The 21,559-nt window shown below is 39.9% G+C and overlaps 1 protein-coding gene across 7 annotated transcripts in view; it reads right to left on the reverse strand.

Annotated features, from left to right (window-relative positions):
- Positions 1 to 467: 467 nt before the first annotated feature.
- The window catches only part of fynb (FYN proto-oncogene, Src family tyrosine kinase b), a 125,428-nt gene continuing 104,336 nt past the window's right edge, over positions 468 to 21,559 (reverse strand). For 5 of the 7 annotated variants that reach the window (XM_017437944.3, XM_025011044.2, XM_025011046.2 and 2 more), the window contains 9 exons: positions 20,307 to 20,410; positions 19,954 to 20,103; positions 12,214 to 12,378; positions 11,750 to 11,905; positions 9,611 to 9,790; positions 7,069 to 7,145; positions 5,153 to 5,306; positions 2,606 to 2,737; positions 468 to 761 (listed from right to left, as the gene is read on the reverse strand). In XM_017437944.3, coding sequence (XP_017293433.1) covers positions 553 to 761; positions 2,606 to 2,737; positions 5,153 to 5,306; positions 7,069 to 7,145; positions 9,611 to 9,790; positions 11,750 to 11,905; positions 12,214 to 12,378; positions 19,954 to 20,103; positions 20,307 to 20,410 — 1,327 coding nt within the window. In that variant the 3' untranslated portion in view covers positions 468 to 552. The remainder of the gene's footprint in view (positions 762 to 2,605; positions 2,738 to 5,152; positions 5,307 to 7,068; positions 7,146 to 9,610; positions 9,791 to 11,749; positions 11,906 to 12,213; positions 12,379 to 19,953; positions 20,104 to 20,306; positions 20,411 to 21,559) is intronic. The other 2 variants (XM_025011049.2, XM_025011048.2) reach the window with 2 other exon arrangements.

Raw genomic sequence — 21,559 nt, forward strand, 5'->3', positions numbered from 1 at the left:
AAAAAACAATCCAGGAGCTCCCATCCCATCCATGCCGAGTTCTGATCCTGTTCTGGTGCTCGTCTTTCGTTTCCTGTTCTTTTTATCATTAAGGTCTTTGTGCAGGAGAAAATAAAATATGGAAGAGAATCCGACAAACTAAAACGAGCTTTTCTTATTTACAGTGAATACAGGTATTTCATTGCATGAGCACAAACCCAGTTCAGTCCGTCCAGCCTCCATCTGTTTTAACTGCGGGGGTTAAAGGGGTAAGGGGTGGGGGGAGACAGAGGTTTTGGGGGTTGGCTCTGAAATGCTCAGGGTGAGCTGAGGAAGCTGTACAGATTCTGAAAACAAAAAGGCCAGGCTGTTTCGGAGTTTGTTTGTTGTTTTTTTTTCTTTATATATATATATATATATATATATATATATATATATATATATATATATATATATATATATATATATATTTTTATTTTTTATTTTTATTTTTTCGAGTACAGCACTTGCTGGGCCAGTCTTGATCCGGCTTGAGTCGACCCGAGCCGTGGAGAGTGGGGGTGGGGGGCAGGTTTAGAGATTATCCCCGGGTTGGTACTGAGGCTCAGTGGCTGTGAAGTAGTCCTCCAAGAAGGCCTGCAGGTACTCGAAGGTGGGCCTCTCCTCGGCGTCCTTTTTCCAGCACTGCAGCATCAGCTCGTGCAGCGAGATGGGGCAGTCCTGGGGGCACGGCATCCTGTAGCCCCGCTCCACTTGCTCCAGAACCTCCCGGTTGTTCATGCCTGAAAATCAACCCACACGCAGAAGGTGAGTAGGAGCGCCGAGGGAGGGGTTGCGAACAGATTAATATGACGGCTTCATGGAGATACTCTGAGGCTGGTTGTAGCTCATCTCCTTGGTGTTCTGTATATTCACAGTACTGAATACCTGTGTTCACACCTGGTGTTAAATACGCCCCCACATGAGCCCTAACTAATAAGATGTTCTCGTACTCTAACAAATGCAATATTTGAGAAAAAAAAAACAAAAAAACAAAAGTATGAATTTGTGATGTTGTTAAGCTAAAAGTCAGTATGTGTGTAAAGAAATGTCTAAAAAACACACAAAAAGAGGATTCAAACATGCCTTCATTCTGAAATCGGACTTTTGTGTGTTTCAGTATGGGACGGGGAGTGAGCTATGATGCATTTAAAGAAGTTGGGAATGCCAAACTCTTAGTAAATTAAATGCAGGCAGCTAAAAAATAGCCTTTAAAATTTATACTTGATATATGCGATATAGTCGTTTTTCATATTGCATGAGGAAAAGCTTTTTATATAAACTCTCAAATACACTCAATATATCATCCAGCCCTAGTTCTAATTATATGCTGGACCAGTCTCACCCATTCAGTTCAGCAGGTGTGAACAATTTGCACCAGTTTCACCAGTCTGACACTCATCACTGGAAGAGAGGATTAATAATAGTTCTCTTGACATGTGTCTCTTCTTTTTTTGAAGCCTTCTTCAGAGCTGGAAACACTACCTGCTCTCAGGAGGCTGTAAATTGTTTAAAAATAAATGCATGTGGTCAGGTTGCAAACTGTGCTGAGCTTTGAGGATTGTTCGGTTTGTACCCTGGAAGTTATTTCTATAAATATAGGAGGGTCTTTCTCTAAGTGCTGCATAATACCTTGTTTAAATGTTGGCAAGTTGTACCAGCACAGAGAGACGCTGTGTCAAGACGAAGGTGCAAATGCCACTTGGCTATGGCTTTGTGAATTAAACAAATACGTGCACCCGCTAAAGACATGCCAACCATTAGTGAATCTGGGCCTGGGGTTTTCTTCTGTGTTTGCATGCCCTAAAAACCAAATAAGAATGAATGTTTTGTTCTTTGTCTTCATTTATCCTGATCCTGTCATCATTAAACTTTGATTGTGGGCTGAAAGGATTAATAACTGAGAGGAAACTGTAAATGATATAAAAAAGAGGTTTCCAATAGTTTCAGAAGAATCTTTTTGACATGTTATTAATGTTATTAATGTGGACACTCTTCCACCTCGTGATGCAGCATGCATAGTTCTAAATTTTTGGCAGAACTTTGTGGACAGTCTTTTTAAGAAACAAACAAAACAAAAAAAAAATATATAAGTTTAAAATTTTTTAAAAAAGAGTAGCGTAAGTAGGGAGACTTATAGTATTTCTGAGCAGCAGAAATACACTCAGCTTACTAAATATTTGGGGTAAAGTCTGTTAAAAGGGCCGACAGGACACATCCGGAGCTTCAGTGCTGCTTTCTTTCACCGTAAAAACCAACATGAAAGATGAGCAGCTTTTCTCTGAATGCTGCAGGATTTTTACAGCTCGTCAGAACCTTTAAATGAAGACGAGCTGCAACGATTTCCTCGCCTCTCGACAGCCCACCTGCACCATCTGGTCAAACATGTGCCCCCCCCAGTATGAAGCTGTATCAGTGTACAGTCTGTCTCTTTGTTCCTGTTGGACATTAATCTGTCCCACGAGCCAAAGGCTGAAATTATGGGTTATTTTCTGCCCTGGCAGTGAGTTCTTTTTGTTGACACAAATCATTAAAGCTGGAACAATGAACTGAGTCTTTGCTCTTTGCCCCTCATCCCCATCCTCACCTGGGTAAGGCACACGGCCCTTAGTGACCAGCTCCGTCAACAGTATACCAAACGACCACACGTCAGACTTAATGGTGAACCTGCCGTACAACGCGGCCTCCGGGGCTGTCCACTTGATGGGGAACTTTGCACCTGAAGGGGAACAAGGATGACATCAAATGTCTTAACATCTGCTGATTCATTCATTTCTCACAGGTACTACAGTAAAAAAAAGATTTTTATTTTAGATGATAAGAATAAAATCACTAAAGTGGAAGACAACATGCAGTGTCATCTGCTGGTGGATAAACCTCATTCACTCAACAGGGAGAAGACTGATTTGCTCATTTTATTCCGTCATATAAATCATATAAATCTTAAATCTTATAAATCTTAAATCTTATAAATCTTAAATCTTATAAATCTTAAATCTTATAAATCTTAAATCTTATAAATCTTAAATCTTATAAATCTTAAATCTTATAAATCTTAAATCTTATAAATCTTAAATCTTATAAATCTTAAATCTTCCAATATACAAAGCCCAGGACAACAACCAAGCTCAGACAAAACAGAGGTTGTGGTTTTTAGACCTGAGCATCTTAGGAACATACTTTGTCTCAAAGTGCTGCAGAATCACATCTAGGCTGGACTATTGTAATTCTTTATTATCTGGGTGTCCAAAAGAACCAAGAAATGGAAGGAATATGGGACATGTGTCAATCTGCTGAGAGCAAACTGAGTGACTGTGAAGGAGGAGAACAGTGAGAGAGACCACCATGACCCCTGTGAGCACTCTGAAGGAGGTCCAAGCTTCAGCAGGAGAGATGGGAGAGACTGTACAAACATCTGACACTTTTTCATGAATTTCAGTTAGTACTTCATCATCAGTTCTGACATTATACTTTACTGCCATGAGGGGATTAACATCGACAAAATCAATAAACAAACAAACTACAGCAATCCACTCTGTAATGGATACAGAACGGCAGTAATCAGAGGATTTTCACACCTGGTTTTTTAACAATAAGGGGGAATACATAATACACATAGTTGCTATAATATAACTAAAATAACAAAAAAGATAAAAGGTAGTTCAGCCATCTTGAACTGGTGTTCCGTGTAAAAGTTACAAACAATAATTTTTTACCTGCTGTAGATATTTCTTTGAACAACCTCAGTTTGGAGAAAACCAGTTTAAATCAAACAGGACTGATGAGCTAAGCAGCTAAGACCAAAGTGGATGTTGGCAGAAATATGATGAATTTTCTGTCCAATGTCAGTTTCACACAGGTATTAACACAGACCCTGTGGTTATTTGCAAACACCGCAGCAGCCTGGAACACATCCGGTGCAGCCTGAAGCATTTTCAGCACAAAATTTATCATAATTCTGCTGAAATCACAGCATGATGCAAAACTGACAGAGATGTAAAGGTTTATAAAAAAGTGTTCACTTCAACCACAATAACGCTTTGAAGGCTGAAGTTGTTTTAAAACGGCAGAAATCCACTTGGGTCCTAGCTGTTAGTGCATCAGTCCTGTCAGGTTTAACCTCTGGTTCTCCAAACTAAAGCCATTCAAAGCGCCACCTACAACAGGTAAGATATTAGTTGTTTCTAACGTTTACACAGAACTACACTTTAAAGTGGATGAACATTCAAGCAAAGTCAAGAGAAATAAAAAGGAAAATAGTAAAAGAATAAAAAGAGATAAATGTAATAAACACGTTCTACAAATATTTATAGAAAATAAGTTTTTTGAAAAACCTATAAATAAAATTGAACAAATAAAATATTTTGTGAGCATGAACTATTTAAAAATATTAAGAATCATACAGAGGAACAAACAAGTCAAAATGAATCATTTTTCAACATGGCTTGAATTTGGTTTCTTTAATCCTGTATATATTTTCCTCAGTTGTTTTTGTGGCACACCCATATTTCCATCCCGCTCGGCTGCGTTCCAGCTTCCAGCGCCTGTCAGCGACAGAGGTGGTCTGAGGCTTCAAAATGAAGAACATGTGTGCAGCAAAATGACTTCATTTGTTACGGGGACAGCTAGGAATCCGGCCAACTAACCAGCAGTGAGATGATCGTATTTCCACTGCACTGCTCAGGTTTTTTCCTCAAGAAGAAGTTCATCCTAACCTAACAGGAGGCTGGCTTACAAACATCCCCCCTGGAGCTCCGTGACTCGTAGCTGAGAACTCAGTTAAAAGGATGTGATTAACCGGCTGATTTCACAAAAATACTGCAACACTTTCAACTAATGTTAAGAGTGTTGCAAAATACTTTCCTCTCATTAAGAAAGCAGCATGTTCTGATTATCAGGCAGCTTCAGGAGAAAAACCTTAGGTCGGACTCATTTCCAGGTGATAAGTTAAAAATCGCTGAAGGAAGGAGTGCATTCTGTCTGTTTCTGTGCAGCAGTGAGGAAATATTTCAGGCTGATTTTTCTGACTGGTCACTCTGATGTGGGTGTGTTGCAAATGTTGCATCCCTTAGAGACAATCTCCTCTGTGACCTAATGCAGTCAGGCACAGCACATGAGTGAGTGGAAGCCCCACCTTGTCGAGCCGTGTACTCATTGTCCTCGATTAGCCGGGCCAGGCCAAAGTCAGCGATCTTGCAGACCAGGTTGTCCCCCACTAGGATGTTGGCGGAGCGCAGGTCTCGGTGGATGTAGTTCATCCTCTCGATGTAGGCCATGCCTGCCGCCACCTGAAAGAAAAATTCACTGATTGTCACACACCTGAGTGCATTTGACCCATCCCCTGAGGGAGCGGTGAGCAGCAGCGGTGCCGCACTCGGAATCATTTGGTGATCTAACCCCCCAATTCCAACCCTTAATACTGAGTGTCAAGCAGGGTGGCAATGGGTCCCATTTTTACAGTCTTTGGTATGACCCGGCCAGGGATTGAACCCACGACCTCCCAGTTTCAGGGCGGACACTCTACCACTAGGCTCACTGAATCAGATCCTGAAGCACACACCCAGCTGCGACACACTGTTAAAACACCAGCAGCTCATGGCAGCTAGGAGGCAGACCGCTGAACATAAACTCCAACTGTGGGCTTACCTGCTGCACAAACAAAACCACGTTTATACAAGTTTCAAGTCGTACTATTAGAAGTCGGTTTCTTCTTCAGGCTCTCTGTACAGGTTGCCACAGCAGATAATTAATTCCCAGCACCCTCCTCTGTCACACCAACCCTACTTCATTACATCCATGATCATCATGCCAGAGTTTTAAACTAAGATTATCTTATGATGAGAAGGGACAAAGTTACAGCTGTTTTAGTCAAACCTTGGAAATGACGTTATGCACAATCTCATGCAATACTGTCAGATCTTGCAAAATGTATTAACATTCAGAGTACGTGTTGTTAATGACTCACAGCTACTAACACATCAAGTTTTAGCTCAGTATCTGTAAATTAGACTGAGGTGACTCCAAAACCTAATCAGATGCACATCCAGTGATTACTTTCTGAGAGTTTCATTAAAATCTGGTCGCTGGTTCATAAAATGTTTTGATAACACGACAAATGAACACACACACACAAACACAGGCAAAAACATCATCATAATAAATAATGAACTGGGCTTTTACAGCTTCTAAAGTTAATTAAATCTACCTTCAAGTGAACAAGATCACACAACATGTCATTATTTCTTTACCAAAATCAAAGTAATTCCTTGATGATTTAATAGTTCGTAGAACGTCCTATGGTTTTGTCCAAACATGGCGCTGTGCATTATGGGTAAACATCTCTACTTTGCTCTGATTCTGTTCCAGAAGTCTTGCGCTTCATTGAGATAACCCTAACCTGGCAGCTGTCCTAAATGTTTTCCACTTGTGAATAATCTTTCTCTCTGTAGAATGACAGACTCCAAATTGTTTATAAATGACTTTTGACCCTTCCCAGATTGATGGGCAGCATCAGCTGCTTCTCTAAGATCACTGCTGATGTCTTTCTGCCTTGGCATTGTGTTAACAGACACCTGTTTGCTCCAGAACATCAAAAACTGGGTTGATCCCACTGATGATGATCAGATAATCAATACATTTGATCAGCGGCTCCTGGTTGATACTGAAGCTCTGACATCCTGTGGAAGCAGCAAGGATGGGCACAGTTTTTAACTCACAAGTCTTTGACTTTCATTCCTCTTCTCTCCACTGCATACCTCCACCTCTCCAGGCTCTTACATAATGCTAAAATATCAAAACCTGCTTTCCTAGAACATTCCTAGAAAACTATTTCCAGCAGTAAACCTGTCCTGTTAGACTGAGCTTCTCATTTTGTATGAGACTGCTCAGCCATCTGAGGGTTTCAAATTAAAACACATGGTTTCTGATACATTAATCCTTTTTTAACTCCCTGTGTTTTGTTTTATTTTTGTAGCTCATCTGATGAATTAGTATCGATCTTCTGTATATGTGACAGCAAATTAAACTCCTGGATCTCCACCCTCAGCGTACCTGAGCGGCCATGTCCACCAGGTTCGGCAGCTTCAGCGCTCGTCCCTCTCCATCCTTCAAGTAGTCCAGCAGGCTTCCTGCAGCACACAAACACACGTCTACTGTCACTTGCCTTTCACGTGAAGCTGTGGTGTCCTGCTGCCCCCACCCTCTACAGGAACAGGTAATTCAGCCACATGCAAGAATGTGTCAGATGGCTGTCTGGGTTTGTGGGGTTTGTAGCATCTGCTCATGTCATCAGTTACAAGGTAAGAACAGGACTGGTGACTTTGGTGATTCTCACAAAGACCTTATTTAAAAAAATCACATCAGCTCTACTTTCCCTTAGAACACACACTTAAATGAGCAGAAATAGATGTGAAACAGAGTTTCCCTGCATATTTTCTTGGCTGGGTCTTGTGAGTCCTCGGATCGGTCTTGTGTGGTTTTTAAAATTTACTGCTTTGCTTTGATGCTCTTAATGATCTTCAGTCTCTTTGTAATGAAAAGTAGTTAGTGCGTAGCAGTGGACCAAAAACATTAACTCAAATGAAACAGACTTTGTTATGGCTGCATACATCCTTGTTTGCAGTGCTTTAGACTCATCAGCACATTAAAAAAAGATTCATGCTGTGTTGTACATTTAATTCGTTTGGTTTGTCTCATTTCTGGTATGAAAGCATCACATGCAATACAAAGAAAAAGGCTGAAAGAAGATGACTTAGTTATAATAAAAGAAGCAAAGAGGTCAAACCATCTATAAAGGCTCTGGTCCTCTCAGGTCGACTTCATTAAGTCGGGACACTTTTCCATGCCTAGAACTTAAAGGTGTCTGAACATCAATATGTAAAAGTGTAATGGGTTTAAAAAAGTGTTGTTGTTAATAGTTTCACTAACTAACAGCCTGGCTGGTGCAACCTGCTGCAGGAAAGAACAGAAAGTTCCTATACTTCAGTACTACACTGGGGTTTTTTGCTAACAAATGGGAAACTGAGACGCCACAGTGTTTGCTCCGATGTCAACAGGTCTGTTCCGCTACAGAGCAGAAATGACACAAGAAGAAGATTTATGTACAGAAAGTATGGTCTTCATACAAAAATGTAACTATAAAGTTTCATCTTTCCTAGGCAATTTTTTTGAAGTTTATGAAATATCTTCAGTCATAAGACTTTCTTGGACTTTGTTCAGTCCTATGGACGCCTGTAGAAATAAACCTGCTCATAGATAGTTTTTATTTAGACATACAGCATTTAGCATCACTTTTAAGTAACAACAGTCTTCAGAAAATGTATTTTATTTGATAAGCATTGTTTGAAAAAAAGGCAGGTTAGGTACAGTAAAAAGTTCATAAACAAAAAATACTGGGTTATTCTTCACCTTGAAACGCAACGTCAGCATCCCTTTCATACACAATCAAGTTCAGTTTCACCTAAAAAGTTTGTTGTTAAAGCTAAGCTAGCAGAACTGTGGCTAAAAGCTAAAATTAGCTAAACAAATTCTAAAATTAGCTAAATTGTAGTTAAAATTAACAAAAGAGATGCTTTACATCCCTACTTTACCAATAAGTTTATAGTTCTTGGATCAGATAACAGGAAACACAAACGCCACTGGGCAGGTGGGAAGCTTAACGTAAATATAACGTAACATGTTCTCCATGTGCACACGTGGGTTTTCTCCAGGTTTCCTCCCACAGACCAAAGGCATGCATGTTAGGTTCATTTGTAACTCTAAATTGGCCCAAGGTGTGAGTGTGAATGGTTGTCTGTCTCGTTTGTCTCTATGTAGTCCTATAATGGACTTGCGTCTTGTCAAGAGTGTCCAATGCCTCTCTAACAGTGACTGCTGGAGATAGACACTGGTTCTCTGCGACCCAGAAAGGAGAAGTGGGTAAAGAAAATAAATGGATGGGTAAAATACCATAACATAGCATAAGGCTAAGGCACTCAGAGAGTGCAGACCTCCTCCAAGGCCACAGCATGATTCAAAAATAGTGCGATCCAGATCATAATGTAGATTACCACTAAAATGTAATCCCTTGTTTTTTGTGACAACCTCAACATTTTCTGAAAATTTCCTCCAAATCTGTTCTTTAGTTTTTACCTGATCTTTGCTAACAGACAGACAAACAAACCAACGGACACAACTGAAAACAGAACTTCCTTGGTGGAGGAAACAAAAGGGTCACATGTAGGAGCAGAGACAAGTTTGTAACAAAGGGGTTACCTGTGACATTGACCTTTGACCCCATGAACCTTGAAATCAACAGTGATCACCCTTGACCAATGAAGTGTTCAGCTGTGGAATTTAACATTCCTGTTATACAGCTGCAGAGTTAGAGCATGGGCTGTTCTGTGACTGTGACCTTTGACCTTGAGCTTTGACCAGATCACCACTAAAATTTAACCTTTTTCCTGGAAATGTCATTAAAATAATTCACAAGTTTTTGAGTAATCTTGTGCGCAGACAGACAAAAACAAACAAATGCTACAAAAAAACAATCGCCTCGCGGACACTTCATAAATTTTCAAGGACTAAATATGTGTGTGTCTGTGGGTTTATCTACCTTTACTCATGTACTCTGTGACGATGTAGATGGGCTCCTCAGACACGACGGCGTACAGCTGCACCAGCTTGTCATGACGGAGTTTCTTCATGATCTGAGCCTCCTCTAAGAATGACTCGGGGGACATTGTGCCGGGCTTCAATGTCTTCACTGCCACTTTGGTGGTGCCATTCCATGTTCCTGATTACATGCAGATAGACAACAGGAACATCATCTTCAAACAGTGTCAGACTTCACAACTCTCTGGTCTGACGTGAAGATGGGAGGGTGTCAGGCATGGGGAGGAGGGAGGGGGTGCTTTAAAACAACAATATGTTAAACATGCAACACAGAATGAGATCAGTTTAAGTCAACTAACACATCTGGGCTGAAGAAGATTTAAATGTCCACAAAGTCTTGATGGACCGGGCTGAGAAATAAATTTGCCAGGCTGAGCTAAATCCAGCTGGGCTGTGGGAGCCACAACACCCCCACATGGATGTCCAACCCATGAATGTCTACTGTCTGCAGCTGCTGTGTCTCAGCATAGAAGTTCTGAGTAATCACTCCTGTTAGGTGAAACCCCACTGATCTCATTTTGTGAACCACACATGCAAAAGTTTTAGTAGGGCCAAGTGCACAACAGAGCTCATTTGAGTATGATTGTTGTTGTTTTTTTTATCTGTTTGGGGCCTTGTCTTGAGAGTGATCTCATGAATCAAGGCCTTTTTCTTTCCAAAGTAACTGTGTGACTTCAGAGTGGTTGGGAAACAGAAACTAAGGCCCTGTTCAGACCTTGTATTAAAATCCAGCTTTGCATTCGGATAAGCCTAAATACAGGTGTGAATTACCTTAATGCACATTGAAAAAGTCTTTCCCCAATCCACCTTTGGAGGTGGTCTGGACCCCTCTTATCTGCATATATTTGATAATCCAAGCACAATCTATCCTGAGCCTGAGCCAAGCTGTAGGACCTCCTGCAAATCTGACATCACCCCACACAGGCAGCAGTCTTGACCTGGATGTCTCAGTCAGGGTCAAAAATAAATGTCTGCTCAGCTGCCGACCGGCTGAAGATAAACAAGCAGCCATCTTTGGGAATAAACAGCTTTTTTTGTTTAATTGTTTTGTTTTTCTTTGGCTAAATGTTTTTTTTTTTTTAATCAACCAGAGTGGAATTCTCAAAACGCAGTGTGGCGAATTTCTGTTCGGTTTAAAGTTTGTTCTGATTGTTTGAAGTGTTGATCAAACCCACTGTGGTCAGCGTAAGCTATGTGCTGCATCAATCACAGAACAGTCTGAGCAGTGTTATGTCACATTATGCTCACCAAATTCATCCTAACACTGATGTTACGTTCACAGTGAAGCTGTATGAAACAGCACCGTGTTTCACTGTGGCAGATTTTTACAGGTTAAAATCTTTAGTTTTTGCTCAGACACAAACTATGTTAAGTCACTAAACATTGTATGCTCCTTTATTACTCTTATATTGTGACTGTTAGGCAATTAAGCTTTTTGAAAGATAACTCAAAACAAATTGACTCAAACGGCTCTGAACTGTGTAATAATAATAATAATAATATAGTTTTGGTGTCTTAATGTAATTTTTTACAGTCCTGCTTTCACACTGATGTAACAGCCCACTGCATGGTATGTGTATCAGCAAACAGAGTGGGTAATTGACATCAGGTTGCAAAAATGTCTAGGGATAACTGGCCAGGTGTGAATGCTCTCAATCCGAGTTGAATAACCTGAGACAAATCTTTAAAGCAAAGTCTGAACAGGGCCTGAGTGTCACTGGGGAGGAGCCCCAACCTTTCTGTAATAGGAAAGCATTTCTTAACCTTTGCTATGAAACAACAGGCTGCACATTTGAATTTAATTTACTCATCAAGACAGCGGGCAAGAAATGTGGCCATACTTACAAAGAGAAGGAGGAATGGGCTACATTACTGGAAACAACAGTTGGATAGACAGTTTATCAATACCTGCTCTTCTTGAATGCGCCTAATGTTTTTCGTGTCAAAACCCTGTATTATATTTACATAAAAGACGTGCTTATTTTAACTGATCAAACTAAACTGTTGGAACAGTTCTCAGGTTGCAGGTGAAGAGATGAGATTCTCCACAAAAAGCGAATGTTTTCCTGGGGTTTCTTACCGTAAAATACTTCAGCAAAACATCCTGTTCCAAGCTTCACATCCAAATGCAGTGCATCTCTGCTGACCTCCCAGGCATCGTGACTCAAGCCCACAGTGTCAGGGATGTAGTTCACACACACGCCCGTTAAATTAAAGCACAAACCATCCGCACTCTCTACAGGGGAAGGGGAGGCAAGGCACACAGGGTTAACTACCAGGGAGAGGAGCATGCACCAAGGCTCACATGGAAGGAGGCCATCTTTGCTGGGTGAGCAGAGTCACCTGGCACACTGGGTGGTTTTTTTGCCAAGATAATTTTGATAAGAAAGGTTCAGATTCCAGTTGATTGTTATAGAAAATTTGACCCTATCCCCTTCCAAGATGGATTTGCTCGTATTTTCAAGTGTGTCTGGTGTCCCTGACCCAATGCATTTGGCCCCCTGTCCACATGGCCCTGACTTCTGGAGGCGACTGGATCCGTACCAATCCAGACCTCCCCAAACTGCCCGTTCCCAAGGCGCTTGATCAGCTGCAGCGACTCCCGTGGGATCTCCCACACGTCTTTGGTTTTCACAGACAGGTCGGCGAGGCGGGGCATCCCCTTGTGGCAGGGAACCACCAAGCGACAGCAGAGACCTGCTGCTCGGTCTGCACCCGCCCACACAGCAACACACAAACAGGAGCACAGAGTTAGAAAAGCAATCTGCAGCACATTGAGGAAAGCATCAACGCAGCAAAAGAAGAAGACATAAAGACAACAAAGAGCAGATATGCTGGTGTAGATTCTCAGAGAAAACTCTTTGGATGAGAAGCGAAACGTCTTCAGCTACAGAATAGAAGTCCAGTTGTTTCTGTTTTTAACCTTTTTTTTGGATTTAGCAAAGAGCACAGAAAACAGCAACAATGAACACAGCTTTCCCAAAATAACAATTTCATTTGACGTTTCTACAAATGTCCCTGTAAACACAGCACCATTTCTGAAATTTTTTCCATCTACATGAAATAACCAAAAACTAAAAGTTTTGTAGTAACTATGCCAGGCTCATATGTGGGGCTGTAACACTGCCATGAAAGTACACCAAAAACAGGAAACAAGCTGTGGAGCATGAGCTTGGTGGGAATCCTGTGGACTTAACCAGTCAGCAGTGTTTAGTGCTCCCACAACACCCTGAAAGTTTCAGATAATTTCTGAAATATTACTTCTTTAACAGGGATGTTTTCTGTGGTAAATTTCTACCCTAGTGCCCTGGTTCTAGCAGTGGAAATTAAATAACTCAATAAATACAAAAGTAATTACCTCAGAAAACTACCCTGGTTCTTGACAAAGGGTCCTGCAGTGGAAATGCATGTTAAAGACAGATGTCACTGGGCTGCCACTGCTGGAGTCTTGCTGGTGAATGGAATTTGTGAGGGAGTCTCCAAAATGTCTTGAATATTTGCGTGGGTTCCTTACTTCCTTGTAGAGGCTTACACTGTTGTTGCTTGAATTTTACACATGTTCAAAGCATTTGTGCAGCTTTTTTTTTTTTCAAAATAGTCACAGAACCCATGTTGATCCATCTTTATTTTGTTGAGGGAATCTCTAACCCATTTGAAGAAAGCAAGAGCTTGTTTTCTGACACCTGCAAGGAATCTCTCCTCTGACAGAAAACATGCCAGGTCAATAATGATTATTAAAAAAGTGGTCCACATCTGCCTGTTTTCACTTCAAAAGTGGACTTGGAGATTAGATCATAAATGTACCTGCATAGCTGGATAAAAAGTACCGTATTTTCTGGTCTATAAGGTGCACTAAAAAGCCTTAAATTTTCTCAAAAAACAACAGTGCGCCTTATAATCGGGAGCACTTTATATATGTAAGTTGTAATGCACAGCGTGCTATTCTGAGCGCTTAAGTTGGTAAAGTATTCTTCCTTGAGTTTTGAACCATCTGATTATCTTTGTGATCTCTCTTAGAAGAATCATATAAATGCTGATACAGGCGAACCAGCTCTGCTAAAGCAGATGTCCCCGGGCCACAGACCGGTACTGGTCCGTAGGTCATTTGGTACCGGGCCGCACAGAAAGAATAATTAACTTACAGTATTTCCAGCTTTTTTGTATTTTTGGAGTCTGAATGACATTTATTTTGAAAACTGACCAGATTTTGTCCACTACATCCATCTATGACTCACTCTTGATGCATGTAAAATGCTGATCTAGGTCACGTGATACGTTACTGCTAAAAACAGACCCACAAGCAGCAAAATGAGTAAAAAACAAACGTTTCTGGAAGCCCTGGATAGGACCGTGTCGTTACTGAGAAACAGGCTCAGGGTTCCACTGATTCAGCGTTATGGTGAGTTGTATTCTTTGTGCACTTTATATTTGTGGTGGATCTTATTTTAAAGGACACATTTAAACATTGCAATATTGACCAGAGAACATCACGGGGAGGAGAGGGTGGTATTTATGTTGATAACACAACACCGCCACACCTTTAAAGGCCGGTCCGTGAAAATACTGTTTGATAATGAACCAGTCCATGGAGCTAAAAAGGTTGGGGACTGCTGTGCTAGAGCAGTAAAATCATTCGTTTTGAATACCTATTTTCTTGCAGTTTTGAGTCACCAACTATCCTCCAACAGTTGTAGCCCCGACATACTACCTTAAGACACCAGAAAAGAGAATGTATTCCATCATTTATTGGAAAAAATGGACCTGTGAAGCTGTGCAGAAGTCCATACTATGGCATTTAGATTTTTACCTTTAATATGGAAACTTTTGGAAAGAATTTCAGTTTGTTGGAACAAAGAAAACCTGGAGGTCAGTCTCAGTTCTGGCTTATTGTTGCTTTATGATAAGGATTTTATGACATTTTCTCTAAAGAGAACATGACATACTGATCTAGGTCATGTTCATCTGTGGTTAGCTCAAACATGAAGCACTAACCGCCGTGTCTGTTTCCATTCGAGTGACCTGCTTGCTGTTACTGATGACAACACCCTGCCGGGATTTACTATGGAGAAAGCTCTTGTGTTTGCCCATCATTGATTAAAGCAGTGGATTAGAGCAGAGCTTCTGCTGGTACCTTCATGCTGACATCTAGAAAACACACACACACTGCCTCTGATAAGGCCCTGAGGTGTTTGCACTAAGCAGTAAAGACGAGATAAAGGCCTGCGTCTATCCTGTGGGAGTGTTCAGCCTGAAACCTGACCATCACAGCTCATTTGGACCACCTGCGTGGTGCCTCAGCTCCACTCAAAAATCAATACGGCTCTGTGTTCACTCCGCTCATAAAACCTGCCAATACGTGGGTTGTTGCTGCATAGCAAGCGAGAAAACAGAGAGCTACACTGAAAGAAATAAAAAGAAAACATTTAACATTGTTATTGTGCTTTTCTTGCAAATGACTTGTTTTAACTTTTATTTTTCTGTATTTAATTTTTGTACATAATACTATGAAATAAAAAACAGTGGTCCAGATTCATAAAACATCACTTGATGTTAGAGTTCTTTGATTTTAAATGCCATGAACACAAACAACTTACTACTGATGAACTGTTCTGAACACTGACAACCAGGGAGGAACTATGCTTTCTCAAACTTTACTCCTTGCTGAAATGTTTCCACACTTTTTCTTTCAAATTTCTACTAAAAATCTCATTTGTGATTTCTCACTTTTCAGCTTTACTTTGATATGCAAAAGGTGTTTGGAGTTAAAAAATAACAGTGTTAGTACTGAGTACTATATGTACTCATGTCATGGTTAGATGTTTGCTGTAAAACAGTTTCTTACATTTCAGCATGTTAGAGGTCGGAACAAAAGTTTTCTGGTAAGATTGAGTTTGTTCTAGCGTAACATAAAAACATAAAACAATTTAAAGGCCTAACGCTCCTTTAAGGAATCCATATCGCCTGCTGCCTGACATTCCAGAGTTTTATACTAGGATCATCTTCTGCTGAGATGAGACAAAGTTATAGCTTGTTTGGTTAGATCTCATACCATGCTGCAAGTTCTTGTGCAATTAATTAGCTATAGAAGTATGTGTTAGGGATGACTGCCAGCTACTACCACTCCAAGTTGTAGCTCAGTGTCTGCAGAATTAACTGAAATATAACCATTTCTGTGTTTCATAGGTTCTATTGACTGTGGTGGCCATCCTAAAATGGGTTGACTTCAAAGGTCAGTCAGTTTTAGATGTACATCCAGTGATCACTTTCTGAGAGTTTCAATAAAAGCCGTCCAATGACTCATGAGATATTTTGCTAACAGACAGTAGACTTGACTTCAATAGTTAATGGGGACGTTTTAAACAAAGATCTCATCACCTGTTAGTGCTCAGAGTAAGCATTAGGGATGACGCTCAGCTACTACCACAACAAAGTTTACCTCAAAATATGTTGAATTGTTGAGTTATAGCTATTTCTGTGCTTTCTAAAGTCAGTTGTCTTTGGCTGCCATCTTGTAATGGGTTGACTTTAAAAGCTAATCTGTTGTAGATGTACATCCAATGACTACTTTCTGAGAGTTTCAGTAAAATCTGCTCACTGGATGATGAGATATTTTAATTACAGACAGATAAAAACACACAGACAGGAAGCTAAGTTTCTCTTTCACTTTTTAAGTGGCAATGGATCTCCATCTTTGTTTTGCTCAAGCTGCTAGTCCACAGGTGCCTGGTTTTAAGAACACTTATGTTGTTCCTACATCTGATCTGAAAAGCAGTGCCTGTTTGTGATGCTCTTTGGTGACAGGGAGGACAAAGAAAAGCAGGAAGCCACATAAGCAACAAGCCCTGAAAACAGGCAAGATTATTGCAAAGGTGTTTCATATTCGGACGTCATCTGGAGTCATAAAATGTAAAAGTATGGTTAGTGCACCATGACACTTTGACAAACAGAGAATTCAGAATGTTGATTTTAGAGTTGAAAGATCAATATATCAATGTGCAAACTGGAGCATGTCAAGCAAATCATCATTTTCACCCTGAGGGGAGAAAGGATAGGAGGGAATCAGATATCCATCTCTATTACCACTTCATTCAGAAGCACAAATAAGAACAGACTAAAGGGAAGAAATGTGTTACGGATGAGTAAAAACTAAAGATGTAATGGCCACATCACTCTGTATGTATACATCATTTTTAACAGTGTATGTATGTAAACTGTTTCCTTGTGCTCCGACCTATGAGAACACAGTGCCTTTTATCAGAATGTCGTGTTTCCAGTGAGCTGCATTAAAAACTGGAAAGGAGTGTTAAAACACAAGAGGCAGCACATGCAGCTACTCTGACCTATGGTGCTTTCCTCCATTTGTGTCTCATGGTATGAAACGCATTTTAGTCTTATGTTAAAATACTGTGTAGTGCATTAAAGCATCTGGGATCGATTCAAGAAAAGAGCCAGACAGAAAATGAGACTGCAGCTCTGTTTCTACAAGCCCACACTGCAAGGAAACCGAAACAGAGCTGCAGTCTCAATATTTACAGTGCAGTAAACAAATCTTCATGTCTCTGAAACCTTTCAACATTTTGTCACATTACAACCATAAACTTCAGTGTATCTTACTGGGATTTTATGTGACAGACCAACTCCAAAGTAGCACATAATTGTGAAGTGGAAGGAAAATTATACATGGTTTTCACCATTTTTACAAATAAAAATCTGAAAGTGTGGCATGCATTTGTATTCAGCCTCCTTTACTCTGATACCCTGAACTAAAATCCAGTTCAACCAGCTGCCTTCACATGTCACCTAACTCGTAAACAGAGTCCACCTGTGAGCCTCAGAGGTTTGTTACAGAACATTAATCATCAAACAGCATTATGAAGACCAAGGAACACATTAGACAGGTCAGGAATAAAGTTGTTGAGAAGATTAAAGCAGAGTTAGGTTGTAAAACAATATTGCGAGCTTTATCTCACAGAGCCACTGTTTAATCCATGATCTGAAAATGAAAAGAAGATGGTATTGCAGACCTACTGACCTATCAAAGTCACGTAGGAATACAACAAACATGTGGAAGAAGCTGCTCCTGACCCTGAACAAACCATCCCCACTGTGGAACATGGTGGTGGCAGCATCATGCTGTGGGGTTGCTTTTCTTCAGAAGGAACAGGGAAGCTGCTCAGAGTTGATGAGAAGATGGATGGAGATAAATACAGGACAATCCTGGAAGAAAACCTGTTAGAGGCTGGAAAAGACTTCAGACTGGAGCGGAGGTTCACCTTCCAGCAGGACAACAACCTGAAATGTCCAACCTGAGCTACAATGGAATGAGTCAGATCAAATCATATTCATGTGTTAGAATGGCCCAGTCAGAGACCAGACATAAATCAAACTGAGAATCTGTGGTAAGACCTGAAAACTGCTAATCACAGATGCTCTTTATTCAATCTGAGCTGCAGCTATTTCACAAAGAAAGAATTTAGTCTCTAGATGTGCAAAGCTGGTAGAGACAAACCTCAGAAGGCTTTCATCTGGAATTGCAGCCATAGATGGTTCTACAAAGTATTGACTTGTGGGGGCTGAAAACAAATGCAGGCAACACTTTTATAGGATTTTTATTTGTAAAAAAATCTTGAAAACCTTGTGTTGTTTTCCTTCCACTTCATAGTTATGTCCTACTTTGTGTTGGTCTAACACATAAAATTCCAGTGAAATACTTTGAATTTTATTGTTGTAACATGACAAAATGTGAAAAGGTTCAAAGGACATTCAGACTTTTCTTTAAGGGGTTGTAAACACGAACTCCTTCCGACAAAACCCTTCATGTCTTTTTACTCTACACCAGACTGAAGGACAGCGTAGGGAGCTCTATAATTTTCATACAGTTTTCTGTCATTAAAGGTCTGATGAAGTCTTTCAAATCCAAGGATCCAGCAACATGTACAAAAACCTAGTTGAAGGAAGAAAAAAAAATCCTAATTTCCTCCTTTGCTTAATTAAGATGTTTTCAGTAGCGCTGGTTGGTTTGTTTGTCCATCTATCAATATCAGTTAGCAAAATTACTTAAAACAGATAAACAAATAAACAGATTTTGATGATATTTGTACTGATGCCGAGGTTCATTATGTAATGATGTGAACAAGCTATTGTTGAATTGTCCTGAAAACGCAGAGTGCTTCTAGTTTAAAGTGTAGACTTTAAATCTTTTTTTCTGTCACATCCTGTTTCTTTTTAGGACCTGTTTAGGAAAATTGTATTATGCCTCTAGAAGTATTAGGAGAGCCAAACCTCTGTTAAGGCCCTAAGGTCATGAACAAATGATAGGATTCAGACTATCATCCAGATCACCACCAAAATTAATTCACTTGTTTTGTTGTGACAACCCCAACATTACCTGAAAGTTTCATCAAAATCTGTTTATTATTTTTTAAGTAGTCTTGCCAACAACCATGAATGGAAAACCAAACAAACCAACACTACCAAGAACATAACATCTTTGGCAGAAATTATGAACTTCCTACAAACAATAGTAGTGATGCATCATAGGAATGGGACAAAATATTGTCATCCGTCTTTGTGTAATACAATAATTAAAAAGGTTACAAGTAGAGGTGCTGAACACATAAAAGAGGGAAACTTTGAAAAAGAAAAAGTTGACTGTTACTGGTAAACAACAGTGAAAAAAAAAGAGTTAGCATTACTAACTACTAAACTGATTACTGCAGAAACATGCATCATGACATTATGTATTGCTATTGAACAAAGTACACTGTGATTTGCACCCCAAATGTCTCATGAACCATCCTGTTCAAGTTTACGGGGACTTGGTGCTGATCTCTGGTCAGTGGTTGAGTGGTGGGGTACAGCCCGGACAGGAAGGCAGTCCGTCACAGTCCAACACAAACACAAATTAAAGACCTAGCAAACTCTGAAGAAACGCATGTTGCCTGCTACCTTTCATGACAGACCTTTAGACTAAAATCCATCCACTGGTTCACAAGATATTTTGGTCAAGGATTTTTACATGCATGAAAGTGGAGTACTAGGAGAAAACTCACTTGGGGAGAACAAGCAAAATCTACTCAGAAAGGCCCCAACTGAGTTTAGAACTCCCCAGTTCTTGCTGTGAGGCAAATGGTGCTAACCGGCTGTTCCACTGTGCAGCCGTCTCCCATGCAAACCCTTTACCTCAAAGACTGAAATGAGCCAAAAGACGTTCTAAACTAATCTTTTCCACAAAAAAACAACAAATTTAACAGTGCAATTAGAGTAAAAAGCTTTGATTGTTACCTGAATAGTGCTGAACCAGCTGCTGCAGTGTGTCAAACTGAGCCCTGGTGGTAATATAAAAGCCGCCGCTATCCAGTTTGCGGATCTTATAGTGCTTGACATGATCACCTTTTACGTCATCCCAGTCCCGTATAGACAAAGAAAAGGCCCCTGGGCACACAGATCAGAAGTTGGTAAGGTGTGACACATTCATGACTACAGAAACAACTTGACCGTTTCTCAATAAGCACTGTGACTAACACAAGCCATGAGGGAAATATCCAGGCTGCTGGTAACAGTTCGAGTAAATCTGGAGAAGGCACAAGAGTTTACTCACACACAGATTTTTTAAAGTGTTTCTGTGGTTTACTTACCCTTTGTGGTTTCACTTTCACGGATGAGATAGGTGCCTCGAGGGTTGCCAGTACTCAGCAGCTGCCTCTCTGCATCCTTACGGCCCAGTTTACCAAAATACCAGCTGCAATAGCAAGAGAGAAAACATGTTAGTTCAGACGGCACATGAGCGCTTTTTATTTTGTGTTTTTTTCCAAAAAGAAACCAGAAAGTCCAGCGAGGTATCACCCACTTGATAATGCAATTAGAAATTCCATGCACAACTCCAATTCCAAAAAACTGTGTAAAATGTAAATAAAAGCAAAAATGCCATGATGTGCAAATCTCATCAACCCATAGTTTATTCATGATGAAACACCTACATACTTTTAAAGGAAGAAATTGTATTTTTTAAGGAAAAAATAGGGTAAATTTAAATTTTATGGCAGCAAGACATTTAAAAAAAATTAAGACAGGGCCATGTTTCCCACTATGATGCATCTCTTCTTCTGTTATAAACAGTTTGTAAATGTTGAGGAAATAAAGAGACCAGCTGCTGGTGGTTAGGAGCAGAAAGTGGTCTCTTTCTTGTCCGACGGAGGATTCTAGCTATCTTTTTGCCATAATTGATACGACATCTGATGCGTTTGCTATGTTCCACTGTCAAAAAAATATTTTATTAGATTTGCAAATTTGTTTTATGTTACATTTTACACAACATCCTAACTTTGTCTGAATTTGAGTTGTATAAAGCTTGCTTGGAGAGTTTTTAAAATGCAAGAAAAACTTTGACTTGTGACCCAGCTTATCCAAAACTGTTTCACAGGGGCAAGAGCTTAAGCAAAAATTTCTGGATGATGAATGCTGTAATACACTAATACATGTATAGGAATATTGTGAAACAGGTTTATGAATGCTGTAATGTTATAATCAGTGGTGGAAATTAAAAAATTGGTAAAAAAATTTTTAAAATTTTTTTTACCAGCCACTCAAATATTTTACTAGCCACTATTTTTTGTTGTGACAAAAAGTTATTTCATATGATGATGGAGGTGGGTGGAAGCAGTTGTGGTGCCCTACAAGCTGAACAACACCTCTTTCTGGACACTGCATGGAAATAACTAGACTTTTCTTATTTTATTATTTTTTTTTAAACCATTAAAAGATGCATATCTGTACATAAAAAAAATCAGACAAGTGAAATTTATTTCTGTGGAGTGTTTTTGAAGTTTTTTTTGTGCTTTTGTAAGTTTTTGTATGTAAGTTGTAATGTTTTTCAGACACTTGCTGCTTT

This window comes from Kryptolebias marmoratus, linkage group LG19 (genome assembly GCF_001649575.2).
Source record: "Kryptolebias marmoratus isolate JLee-2015 linkage group LG19, ASM164957v2, whole genome shotgun sequence".
NCBI classification, from domain to species: Eukaryota; Metazoa; Chordata; class Actinopteri; order Cyprinodontiformes; family Rivulidae; genus Kryptolebias; species Kryptolebias marmoratus.